This window comes from Physeter macrocephalus, chromosome 7, assembly GCF_002837175.3.
Source record: "Physeter macrocephalus isolate SW-GA chromosome 7, ASM283717v5, whole genome shotgun sequence".
NCBI lineage: Eukaryota > Metazoa > Chordata > Mammalia > Artiodactyla > Physeteridae > Physeter > Physeter macrocephalus.
In genome coordinates this window covers 21,523,944-21,537,605 of record NC_041220.1, presented here as the reverse complement: position 1 = coordinate 21,537,605, position 13,662 = coordinate 21,523,944, and the positions used below count along the sequence as shown (strand labels likewise).

At 35.0% G+C, this 13,662-nt stretch overlaps 1 protein-coding gene across 4 annotated transcripts in view; it reads right to left on the bottom strand.

Annotated features, from left to right (window-relative positions):
- BANK1 (B cell scaffold protein with ankyrin repeats 1) overlaps positions 1-13,662 on the bottom strand; it is a 319,375-nt gene that overhangs the window by 274,328 nt on the left and 31,385 nt on the right. For all 4 annotated transcript variants that reach the window (XM_028491690.1, XM_028491692.1, XM_028491691.1 and 1 more), the window contains exon 2: positions 9,722-10,120. In XM_028491690.1, coding sequence (XP_028347491.1) covers positions 9,722-10,120 — 399 coding nt within the window. The remainder of the gene's footprint in view (positions 1-9,721; positions 10,121-13,662) is intronic.

The window sequence follows — 13,662 nt, the reverse complement described above, 5'->3', positions numbered from 1 at the left end:
GCATTCCTAGAATAAATCCCTCTTGATCATGGTGTATCATCCTTTTAATTTATATTGTTGGATTAATCTTGCTAACGTTTTGTTGAGAATTTTTGCATCTATGTTCATCAAGGATATTGGCCTGTAATTTTCTCTTTTTTTGTGGTGTCCTTGTCTGGTTTTGGTATCAGGGTAATGCTGGCTTTGTAAGATATGTTTTGAAGGTTTCTCACCTCTATAATTTTTTGTAAGAGCTTGAAAAAGATAGGTATTAAATCTTCTTTGAATGTTCTGTAGAATTCACCAGTGGAGCTGTCTGGTCCTGGGGTTTTTTTGTTTTGTTTTGTTTAGTTTTTTTTAATAGTTTCAATCTCCTTACTATTAATCAGTCTATTCAGATTTTCATTGACTGTAACTTCTCTTTCATTTCTGATCTTATTTATTTGAGTTCTCTCTCTTTTTTTCTTGGTTATTTAAATTTTTTGATTTTATTGTTTCAAAGAACAGTTCTTAGTTTCATTGATCTTTTCTATTGTTTTTTGTCTCTAATATATTTCTCTGATATTTATTATTTCCTTCCCTTTAGTAACTTTGGGATTTATTTGTTCCTCCTTTTCTAGTTCCTTTTAGGTGTAAAGTTAGCTTGTTTATTGGGGATTTTTCTTGTTTCCTGATGTAGGCCTATATTGCTATAAACTTCCTTCTTAGAAGCATTTTTGCTGTATCCCACAGATTTTGATACATTCTGTTTCTGTTTTCATTTATCTCTAGGTATTTTTCATTTCTCCTTTGATTCCTTTGATGACCCATTGGTTGTTCAATAGCATGTTGTTTGATCTCCAGGTTTTGGGGTTTTTTTTCTCATTTTTTTTTCTTGTGATTGATTTCTAGTTTCATACTATTATGATTGGAGAAGCTGCTTGATATGGTTTCATTCTTCTTGAAGTTACTGAAACTTATTTTGTGACCTAACATGTAATCCATCCTGGAGAATGTTCCATGTCCTCTTGAAAAAAATGTTAATTCTGCTGCTTTTGAATGGAATGTTCAATATATATCTATTAAGTCAATCTGGTCTAATGGGTCATTTAAGGAAAGTGTTTCCTTATTTCTTTTTCTGTCTAGATGATCTATGCATTGATGTAAGTGCAGTGTGAAAGTCCCCTACTGTTACTGTATTTCTTTCAATTTCTCTCTTTAAGTCCATTAATATTTGCTTTATATATCTTGTTACTCCTCTGTTGGATGCATATACATTTACAAACGTTATATCTTCTTGCTGGATTGACACCTTTAGCATTATGCAATACCCTTCTTTATCTTATACCGCAGTCTTTGTTTTAAAGTCTATTTTGTCTGATATGCATATAGCTACGGAAGCTTTCTTTTCATTTCCATTTGCATGGATTATCTTATTCCATTCCTTCACTTTTAGTATGTGTCTGTCCTTTCTTCTGAAGTGAGCCTCTTGTAGGTAACATATAGCTGAATCTTGTTTTTATATCCATTCAAGCACTCTATGTCTTTTGATTGGCAAATTTAGTCTATTTACATTTAAAATAATTATTGATAGGCATGTACTTATTGCCATTTTGTTAATTGTCTTCTGTATGTTTGTGTAGTTCCTCTAACTTCCTTTCTTCTCCTCTTTCTCTCTTTCCTTGTGTTTGGTAGTTTTCTTTAGTGTTATGCTTAGATTCATTTGTCATTTCTTTTGTGTATTTACTGTTTTCTCCTTGCTATTACTGTGAGGTTCACATATAAAATTCTAAGTAAGTAGTTGCCTTTTTAAGTTGCTAGCAACTGCAATTTGAACACATTCTAAAGCTTTATCTCTTTATCCACCCCACCCCCAACACACACTTAATACTTTTTTTTTCCACTGTGACAAGATAATGGTTTATTACTGAAAGAAAAATGGCCTTCCAAATCCCAACACACTTAATACTTTTGATGACACATTTTACATCTTTTTATTTTATGCATCCCTTAACTAATTATTGTAAATTTAGTTAATTTTCCTACTTTTGTCTTTTAACCCTCATTCTTTTTTTGGTATGTGATTGATCCACTACCTTTATTTTATATTTACCTTTTCCAGTGAGAATTTTATTTTGGTATGTTTTCTTCTTATTAATTAATGCCATTTCTTGTCAGCCTAAAGAAGTCTCTTTAATATTTCTTATAGGGTTCATTTAGTGGTGATGAACTCCTTTAGCTTTTGTTTATCTGGGAAACTCTTAATCTTTCCTTCCATTCTGAATGATAACGTTGCTAGGTAGAGAATTCCTGGATGGGAGTTTTCTCCTTTCAGCACTTTGAATGTCATGCCATTCTCCCTTCTGTCCTGTAAAGTTTGTGCTGAAAAGTCTGCTGATAGCCTTATGGGATTCCCTTGTATGAAACAAGTTGTTTTTCTCTTGCTGCTTTTAGAATTCTCTCCTTACCCTTAATTTTTACCATTTTAATTATAATGTGTCTTTTGGTATGAGTTCCTTTATATTTCCCTTATTTGAAACTCTCTGGATTTCCTGGGCCTGGTTGTCTGTTTCCTTCTCCAGATTAAGGGAGTGTTTCAGCCACCATTTCTTCAAATAAATTTTTGGGCCCTTTCTCTCTCTCTTCTCCTTCTGGGTTTCCTATAATGCAAATATCAATATTAATCTTCTTGATGTTATCCCAAAGGTCCCTTAAGGTATCTTCACTTTTTAAAATTCTTTTTTCATTTTGCTGCCCTACCTGGGTGAGTGTCATTGTTTTGTCTTCCAGCTCGCTGATTCACTCTTCTACCTCATCCAGTCTACTGTTGAACCCTTCCAGTTTATTTTTCAGTTCAGTTATAACTTCTCTTTGGTTCTTTCTTGTATTTTCTCTCTCTTTGTTGAAGTTCTCACTGTGTTCATCCTATCTTCCCCTGAGTTCAGTAAGCATCTTTATGACCATAATTTTGAGCTCATTATCAAATATAGCTTATCTTCATCTCATTTAGATCTTTTTTTGAAGTTTGTCTCATCCTTTTGATTGGAACATACTCCTCTTTTTCCTCATTTTGCCTAATTCTCTGTGTTTATATGTAGTAGGTAAATTAGCTATCTCTCCCAGTCTAGAAGGAGTGGCCTTACGGAGGAGACATCCTGTGGGGCTTAGACATAGTCTTTCTTTGCCAAGAGAGCCAGGTGCTCAAGGGATGCCCCCGTGTGGGCTTTGTGCACCTTCTTGTTGTGGCAGAGCCACACTGCTACAGCACACTGGTGGGCAGGGCTAGCTCTGGCCTGGCTTTAAGGTCTAGCTGAGGCGCAGGGGTAGGTGTGGCTCTCAGCAGGGTGTGCCCACTGGTGGTAACAGGTCAGGAGAATTCAAATATGGCACCTACCGGTGCCAGCATTAGAAAAGTAGCCTGAGATCAAAAAAAAAAAAAAAAAAAAAGGCTCCTGCCAGTGTCTTAGTCTCTGTGGAGCACACGAACTGGTTCCTGCCTCTCTGGCAAATGCTTCATATGCTTTAAGATTAGTAAGTGGGTACCCTCTCCACTCCACTAACGGCCTCTCCATTAGTAAGTGAGCTTTTCAATCTGGTATTTTTGCACTGGTTTTCATGTCGAGTGCATTGTTTGGGAGCCCTTTATGAGCAGGTTTTCTGTTTCCTACAGTTCAACAGTTTTCTTGGACATATTCCCTGTTGAGCCAAGTGTACTGTCCTTTTACCCTTTGTTGTAGAGGCTCTGTTCATCCAGTTTTCAGGTCCCTTTCTTATGGAATTATTCCATATATAGTTGTAGATGTGTTGGGTTCATGGGAAAAATGAGTTTAGGATATTCCTACACTGCTATCTTGAACCCTCCCAAATTTCAGATTATGTAATCTTGACAAGAATACCACAGTAAACCTTTGCATCATTAACAAAGTGAAAACCCAACTGCACCAGTAAACATTTATAAACCTGCACTTAAAAACACAATTTGTACTCTTCTGTTATTTTTTGGATGTTTAAAGTGCTGAAATATTTTAGAAAGAAAGTTACCAGCATTAAATTTTGAAACAGAAGTAATGAGGAGAAGAAAAGAAATTGTCAAAAATAATTACAAAGAATATAAGGAGAGTCATAAATAAGTAATAATAAAAGGTTAATAGAATTAGAGATGAGGAGAATATTTTCAAGCAGAAAGGATCTGAGACGAATTCATTGATAAAGCAGATTTTCAACTGACCTTGAAGGATGGCCAGGATTTCAATTAAAAATATGGGTAAAGGTACTCCACATAAAGAAGGCAGCATAAGAACAATGGTATTAAGGCAGAAATGGGAGATTGTGTTCAATGGGAGGTGATGCAATTACACTAGTGTACAGCACATGCCTATACTAACGGTAATGACAGAAATGGCCTGGGACTTCCCTGGAGGTGCAGTGGTTAAGAATCCACCTGCCAATGCAGGGGACATGGGTTCGAGTCCTGGTGCGGGAAGATCCCACATGTCACAGAGCACCGAAGCCTACCTGCCACAACTACTGACCCTGGGTGCCTAAAGCCCATGCGCCACAACAAGAGAAGCCACCACAATGAGAAGCCTGTGCACCGCAACGAACAGCAGCCCCCGCTCACTGCAACTAGAGAAAACCTGCACGCAGCAACGAAGACCCAACCCAGTCAAAAATAAATAAATAAATAAATATTAAAAATAAAAAGGAAAAAAAAAAAGAAATGGCCTTGACATCTACGCTAGAGCCATACTTTTGAGGAGCTGAAAGGTCATGTAAAATCGATGGACTTCATTTGAAAAGCCATGAGACCTCATTGACCAACAAACCAGAGCTTTTACCACAATACATAGCTCAGATGAGAGGAAAGAAAAACAAATGCTTCTGTGTGGTTTATTTCAGTGCATTGTGGTGGTGGTGTTTTTCTTGTTTTGTTTTTCCAACAACTCTACTGTTATATTGCTGTTCTTAATTTAAGGATTCTTATTTTAGGTTTAATGAAGTTAAAAATGTCAAAGTCTTAGTTTGATAATACGAAAACAAAATTAAAATGTTAAAGTTTTTCATGGAAGTATTAGCAGCTTTCCCACCACCATTGCATCTACAATTTGACAATGAAGAAAGTATGACAAATATGAATACTATATTTTCATATAAATATAAAATATGATAAAATAAAGCTTGGAGAGAGCTGAGTTAACTGTTGAGAATAAACCAGAGAGCTTGAAAGGGTCCAATGGCAAAAGATATAAGAAGAAAGCAGGAGAAAGAGAGGAAGGAGACCCAGTAGATGTGCTGGGATCACAGGAACTGGTACACATTGTTTTTAAGGGAAGGATTTATAAACATCAAAATACACAATGGCAACACTCAGAAATGTTAGCTGATTTTATATACATTTGAGATCAGATTAGTTTATATTACATATAAACTATGCTGTATGAAACCTATACATGTGAAAAGGTTAGAAGGAGAAAACAAGGTAAAGATCCAAAATTAAAGAAATAAATAGAAGACAAAAAAAGGGAAGAAATATGGTCAAACTGCCCATTCTACACACAGAAAGGTGAAAGCATATACAGGTTAGTATTATTCCCAATCTGCGAATTAAGGAGACAGAAATTTAGCTTCATTCCTTCAAAGGAAATAAAATAATCATATTAAACATGAATTACTGTAACTTTTTCATATTTTTTAACACTAAAAAGTTTCCTAGAGCCTTGATTAATTATAAAATATCTTTCTCTTTCATTAAGTTTTATAAAATTTCCTCTGATTTGTCTTTCTTATGTGAATATATTAGAACATTTAATTATTTCCATGACTTTTCTGGCATTCTTATTATTCTCTTTATCATATAATGCTCCTGAATAAGTTTCCTTTCTTCCTTGAATAATTTCTCTGTGGGATAGAGGGGAAGTAGAAAAAGGACAGTAAAATTGAATTTCACATCTTTCATACTAATTCACCCATTTTTTTTAAAAACCCAGACTTAATGTATTCAACACAAATGGCAATATGAAACATAAAGTAATGTGGCACAACATTCAAGCTGCTTATGAAAACAAATTATTATTGCATAGACCACAGCAATTAACACCAATTTTGTCAAGGGACACAACCCATATATAAAAGTTATTTTATGCATGGTTTACAAATTGCTTATAGGTCTACATTTTGGTTGCATGCTTGTAGCTCAGAAAAATTTATCATCTTTGAATTTTTTTCCACACAACACTGTTATATTTTCTATTTTGTAGGTGCATCTAAGTTATTATAAGAAATCAGAGTCTAAAAATTGAATATGGGAAGATGAGAGCTAATAGTGTCTTCATAAGTAGTCCTATGTTGTTCATAAAGTATAAGATTTTCTCCTATCAAATATCAATAGGAATACAATTTGAAGACAAAATGTATTTCTTCAATATTTTTACACAATAGTGATATCATAATTTAAATGGCCAATAAAATTTGAATTATTCAAGGAAATAAAAATGATGGGGGTGGAGAATCACTCAAAATTTTGCCACAAATTTTTAGTGCTCCTCTGTTTCAGGGGAGACAATTAACATGAAATTACTTGTATCTTATATGCATTTTACTGTAATAAATTGTCTATAATTTCCAACTGTAACATTTTTCGTTTGTAACCAAAAAAACTAACTCAAAGTACTTGTGGAATACTAAACAAAAATAAAAAATAACAGAGATGATTGGAAACTAGATGACTGCCAGTTTGAAAATTATAGTGTAGAGTCAACATTTCCCCTTTTTTATTCCTGCAAATCATCCCAAAACATAGGGAATGAGAAACAATTATGCAAATGTCCTATTTATTGAAAATGGTAAACAGTGAACTCTTAGACCTCCAGGTCAAAAGAATGGTTCCAAAATCAGATTTCAAAAAGCACTAACAAACATAGCTTTCAATAAGGCTAGGGGCCATGCCTTTTTATATTGTAGACATGATGCAGTTAGTTTCAGGTAGAAGCATCTATGGAAGTGGTCTGGTTCCAAAAAGCAGAAAAAGTGAGGCTAAATGAGGAACTATATAGAAAAGACATATGTGTAGAAAGTAGTCTATATGTGTGAAAACAAACAGAGAAGTAAAGTCTTTCATTGTGGGGGGGAGGAAAAAAAGAACAAACAACAAAACCCACATTTTCTATCTCCCTTAGCTAGACCAAGAAAAACTCACTTTGTTCAGTGATACAAAAGAAAAACTGGACCAGCACAGGATCTATATAAAGATGCTACGAGAGAGAAAGAGAGAAAAACAATTACACATAAAGAATCACATACTAAAAACATATTGCCATAAAAGAAGTGGAAAATTGTGACCAAACGTTTAACCGTGAATTTTTAAAATGTAATGAATTGCAATCACCTTTTTGAAGTAATGATGTAGTGCAGAAATACAGGGTGTCAAGGTGAGGTTGGTAAGATAAGAACAAGAAATGCATTGTAAGCTTCCAGGGCTCAACCAAATGCTACAACAAAAAAAGTAAAAACAACATAAAAATGAAGGAGAAATTTGAAATGATACAGGGGAAGAGAGAATACTGAAAGCACAAGAAAGTAGCAAGGATTGAAATGATAAATACAAGCTAAGTAAATGGATATTGATAAAGAATCAAAAAGAATTAGAGAGAAATTGTAGAGTATATTACAGACAAAAATAAATCCAACATACATATAAAAGGAATCCCTGAAAAAGAAAACCATAATAATAAGATAGAGCAAACATTTAATGATATGAGTCAAGAAATTTTTCCTGAAATAAAAGAATATTGTATCTACATCTTGGGGAAAAGATCCCCCCAAAAGAAAGGAAAATAAAGACAAAAAGTAACCACATCCCTGGGCAAAACGGTCCCGAACAGTCAGCACAAGGATAACACTCCAGTGAAGTCACTAGACTTCACATATAAATGAAGAATCCTTTCGTCTGCCAGGCAAATAAGAATTCCCTAAATTCTACAATGCTAGAAGAAAGAAGAGCAACATGTTCAAACTGCACTTCAAGTATAAGACAAGAGACAAACACTTTGGAAGATGCAAGATTTCAGAAACATTGCTTTTCCTCAGGAATCTACTAGAGGTGACTTTCATCCAAGAGTTGGTTAAAAAACAATAACAAACTTGACAACAATGTAAGCTCCTGTTGGAAGCAAATCCTCCCCAAGTGAACACTGGAAGCTTCAGGGGATTATAGCTCCAGACAGCTTGACTACAACCTCTGGAGATACCCTGATCCAGAACCTCCCAGCTAAGCTGCTCCTAGATTCCTCAGCCACAGACACTGTGATAGCATCATTGTCTGAAGTTGCTAAAGTTTAAGGTAACTTGTTATGCAACAATAGAGAACCAAAACAAGGCTTAAGAAGTATTGAATTTGAAGAGGCTGGAATGCTGGAGAATAGGGAGAGGATTTTTTAAAGAGAGTTGCTGATGTGCTGTGAGTCCCACCATCCTCCACAGGGAAGACTGAGGGATATCATCATCCTCAAGTAGAGGGACAAGGGTTTCCAGCAGAGCCTTTGGGACTGACAGGTGTTCTCTGGCTTTACAGGACACCAAGACTCGTGCTAGACCCATGCTTGGAAATGACTAAAGGCAAGAGGCTGTGGTGCATTGCTGCTCTGAGGGCAGGATGGTGGTGGCTCTATTGGGAATGGCTCGTGTGCCCAGAGTTTGTCACGGCAGAAGAAAAACGAATGATTTTACAGACAGATGTAGGCCAGGTGTGAGAAAGGGCCAGCAGGGAGACAGCTCAGTGATTTTGACCAAAAGAGACATATGAAGAAGCTGTAGAAATTAATATTAAGACTATATGGGGTGGACCACCACAACTAGGAGCTTAGAGGAGAGGAAACATTTGTCTCATTAAGGAACTGCAGGTGAGACACCCCCAGGGAATGAGGGGATCTCCACAGAGCCCAGAAATATGCTCCAAGAAAAAGAGCCAGCACTTAATATGTGATGTGGCCAGGAGAAGATAAGAACCCCACCCCTTTTCTGTGGGAGAGGAAACCATAGCTGGAACACTGGAAGTTAAAGGCAAGAGGCAAGGTGAGAAAACCAGGCAAGCAGCTGAGCACAGCACCCCTCCCACACCAAGGCCGAAGCCCTGGGGGGAGGGACAAGCTTTAACACTAGGAAGCTTCAGAGTTTTGACTATTACATGAAACTGTAATTAATTAATGAACAGGTCCCTGTGTTCTGCCCTTTAACCCAATGCTTCAATGATTAAAACTAAATTTGTTATTTAAATTTAATGAAAATAAGAGTATATCATACCACAGTAATGATATCATACAATTATCAGCACAAGGGAAATTCTACAGTTCTATAATAACTCAGACCTTCAAACCTTGGACTGCTACTGACTGGTACCAATACTAGGGTAGACAACATTAACTCAAGCCTCACTACTTAACTAAGAAATCAGCTTCCAGAACCAAACTGACACGTAACCTAGCATACGATATTTGTTCTACCAAGTATGATATCATACAGGCTGCCCTAAGAAATATAATTTTAAACCAGTTTTTGAACAACTGATAAGCCTTGACGGGAATAAAGCTAAAAATTAAGACCCTCCATGCATTTTGAGGAAAGTGTAACATACCATTAAATAACGCTGGCTTTCATTTTTCTTTTTTTAAATCCCAATATCAGATATTCATTGATTCAAAAAAACTTCAGATTTGTCATTATAAAAATAAGTAAATAAAAACAAACAAATAAGGTTTGGCAACACTACCTCTGAATATGATACTCTTGATTACAGAGATGTAGTCTTCAGGCTCCTGCTCAGTTGAGATCTCCCATCTGCCTCCAGAGATATTTAATAATTTGTAAAGATGATCTGAACTCTTCATCCCACACAGCAGAGTAACCACACTTTCCGGTGAATGCAGTACGTTTTCTAGAAACTGACATTTCTTTGAAGATAGGTTTTGAAGCAGGCTATTTGATAATATCAAAAGTTTACACTTGTAAGAGTTTAAACTTAGCAATTCCAAATCCCGAAGAAAATAATTCTCCAAGTGATATAACAGGATTGCTTCCCTTTTCACAACATGTGAAAAAATTTCTCTCAAGTACAGAGCCCATTCTTCAGCATCTTCTTCATATATCATGATGATGTCTTTTGCATTTTCTGGAAAGGAGAAAATAATAAATTAATTTTCTTATATTTGACATGCTAACAGCAGGTTATATTATTATTTTTCAAAGAATTAAATGTACTCTTTAGGGAATATATTAATTTGCTTATACCAGAGACCAATAATATAATTCATATTATCCCCATCAGAATCCTATGGGAGTAAAGTAATCCTTCAGATGCAACACAGAGTTCATGCTCTGTGCAAGGGTACACTATACTCACTGTACAAATGTTAATCTAGGAAGCCCAACAGAAATAAATGAGAGGCCTTGAGATAGAATGGAAAGAATATTCTGTGGGATTAGGGATGCTGGGCTACTAGGCATTGCTCTGCCAGTAACCACAAAATTTTACCTAGATTATGGTACTTAATTCCTTTCAGCCACGGTTTCTTCACCAACTAAATGAAGGTTTAAAAAAAAAATAAGCCCTACCTAATGAATCGGATTATTCTGAGAAGAAATAAGACAATTTACATTAAAGGACTTTAAAAATCCTTCTTCCAGGTAAAGGTGGGTACATCAAGACAGATTACATAACTCCATGCCCAGAAAACCAACAAAATAAACATTTTTTAAAAGAAAAAAATTCAATAGCAAAAACCAAATAAAGGGGGTATTCTCTCATGCCATAAACTAAAAAGTTGTTGTTGATGAAATAAATCGGAGGTTCTGGTGAGGCAGTACTAATCCTAAACCTATCTCACACCCTAAACCAGCACTGATGAAAAAACTTTTAAACCACCAAAACCACCAGGGTGGTCATGAATCTCTTCCCCAGCTGGAAACTGATCGGGGGTGTCTGCAGAAGCAGGAAGGCTGAATCCTAAACAAGCCAAGGCTCAAAGCTGAGTCAGTAAAGCCAGTCAAATTGTACAGGAACTCAAGAGCATCCCTGGGCATTGGAGAGGAGCCTTGCAGACAGGGTCTCATTAGAGACTACAATCCACCACCTCCAACTTGAGAGTCACACTGACAGATCTTCTTCTCCTCCTCTTTTCTTTCAGGCCACAACAACTGACTAGAATGTAGATTTTGTCTCTCAAACTATAGCTTGGAGGGAAAATAAAAAGTAGCAATTAGGGAGGGGAATTTACGGAATAATTTACCCACACAGTATTAAGCAAATAGAAAGCCTAGACTGAGCTAAGAGAATCATGAGCAAGATGAAAGGATTAGCAATACAAATTCATATTATTGAAAGAGATGATGACAACAAAATTAACAATATTAATACGATCGTCATAATAATGAAAGTAACACAGCATGAAAAGACTAGCAGAAATCATAAGCTGGGAAAAAAAACACAAGAAAAGTCCCTCACAGTATTACAAAACCACTAATTAAATAAAACCAAAGTTTAAAGACATATTGATTTGATATTTTTAAAAGAATCATTTGAAAGGGTATAACAAACAGATAAAAAGACAAGTTGAGAGCCAAAGCAATACCATTGACCAGATAATAAATTAGAAAAAGCAATGACTAGATTAGACACAGATAATATTTTCATTTCTGGCCTCAAAATAAAGCTTCATATTTTCACAGTAAACACAAAAAGAACAAAATTAAAGCAATTGGTGAAAAATCTGATATATATGGGTAAGAGCCAAAAAAGGAAAAGATTCAATATAAAGATAATCCAAAAACCTGAAGTAGAAGAGTATAAAAGATGCACTAAGAGTTTTAAAATACAATTTTAAAAATCCTTAAAATATGGAAGAAAAATGAACCAATTCGATGGAAAAATTGTTAGAGAAAACATCTTGATTAAATTTCACTTGGTTTAACGATTATTATAAAACCTCTTCATATATCTAGGAAAAAAAAAGCAAGTCATTCAAGAGGAGAAAAATATTAGGTTGGTAGATTTTTTCAGAGCAATTTCAAAGGCATATTATAATAAATAATAAAACAGCTCTTACAAAAATAATTTTATAGTGTATTCATACTACAGAATATTGCACAGCAATAAAAAAGAATGAACCACTGCTACATGCAACATGGATGAATCCAAAGATGTAATGTTGACTGAAAGAAGAAAAAGTATATACTGAAGGATTGTATTTATTAAAAGTTCAAAAATAGAAAAAAAAATTCATGGTGATACAGATCAGAATATTTGGGAGTGGGATTAATGAATGGAAGCAGATAAAAGGGAGCCTGCTGAGGTTCTGAAAATGTTCTATATCTTGATCTGAGTGGTTGTTACACAAAGTATACATATATAAAAATCTGTTCATCTGTATATCTTAGATTGTGCATGTAAATTATATGGCAATTAAAAAGTAAATTAAAATATCGAAAGAAAAAAGGAAGTTTCAGGATGGTAGCTATTCAAGAGGCATAGGGACTTATAATAGATGAACGGAGCATTTTGGGAGGGAGATCCAAAGAAAATAAAACAATCGTAAGATTGTATGATATATTTGAAAATTTGAGAAAAAATGCTAACAGACGTTTGACAGTTCTGACTGGACGTTTTGAAAAAAATTAAAGATAGGTACATTATAATCTTTTACATGTAAAATACAAAAGAAAGAAGAAAAATTAATTGCAGAAAAACAAAGCAAAACAAAACAAAAAAGAAAGCAGGATCATTATATACTATTTGGATCAACAGTGTAAATGTGTACATAATCATTGTATGGACTGGATATTTATGTCCTCCCCCAAATTCCATATGTTGAAATCGTAACCTCCAGTGTGATGGTATTAGGAGGTGGGCCAGTGGGAGGTCATGAGGTCATGAAGGTGGAGCCCTTGTGAATGGAATTAGTGCCCCTATAAAAAAGGCTCCAGAGAGGTCCCTTGCACTTCCTGCCACGTGAGGTCACAGAAAGGAGTTAGCAATCTGCAACCCAGAAGAGGGACCTCACCAGAATTTGACCTGCTGGCACCGTGACCTCAGCTTCCAGAACTGTGAGAAATAAATATTTTATTGTTTAGGCCACCAAGTCTATGGTATCCTCTTAAAGCAGCCTAAATGGACTAAGACAATCATAATAATGTAAAATATGCCTAATGATTTAACTACAAGTTGAGATTTAAATATACTAGAGAATAAGGAAAGAGTCTGATAGACTAATAGATTGAAATCCTTGTCCAGGATATTACAGAAAACAAGAGGTAATAGTTAGAATTAGTAAATCAAGAAATAGTAGTATAAATGTATCTTTTAGAAACATGGAATAGAACAACAACAACAACAAAATTTGAAATAATGAGGTTCTTAAGGTTCCCACAGGGAATGGAATTGTGTTTGAGGAGGGGGAGTGCAGAGAACTGCTGCTTTTCATTATAGGTGTTTTATCATTGTTCAATATGCCTGTGTAACTATAATCAAAATTTAAATAAAGAAAAAAACCCAGTCAACAAATAGAAGAACCAAAGTAAGCAAAATGAAAATGTAAAAACTTTGGAAAAAAGAACACATGCTAAGTTGAATGCATATACATATGGATCAAAGACTAAGTATCAAGGGGATTATGATGGCACTACAAAATGCAAATGTTAAAAATCTTGATGAAATGA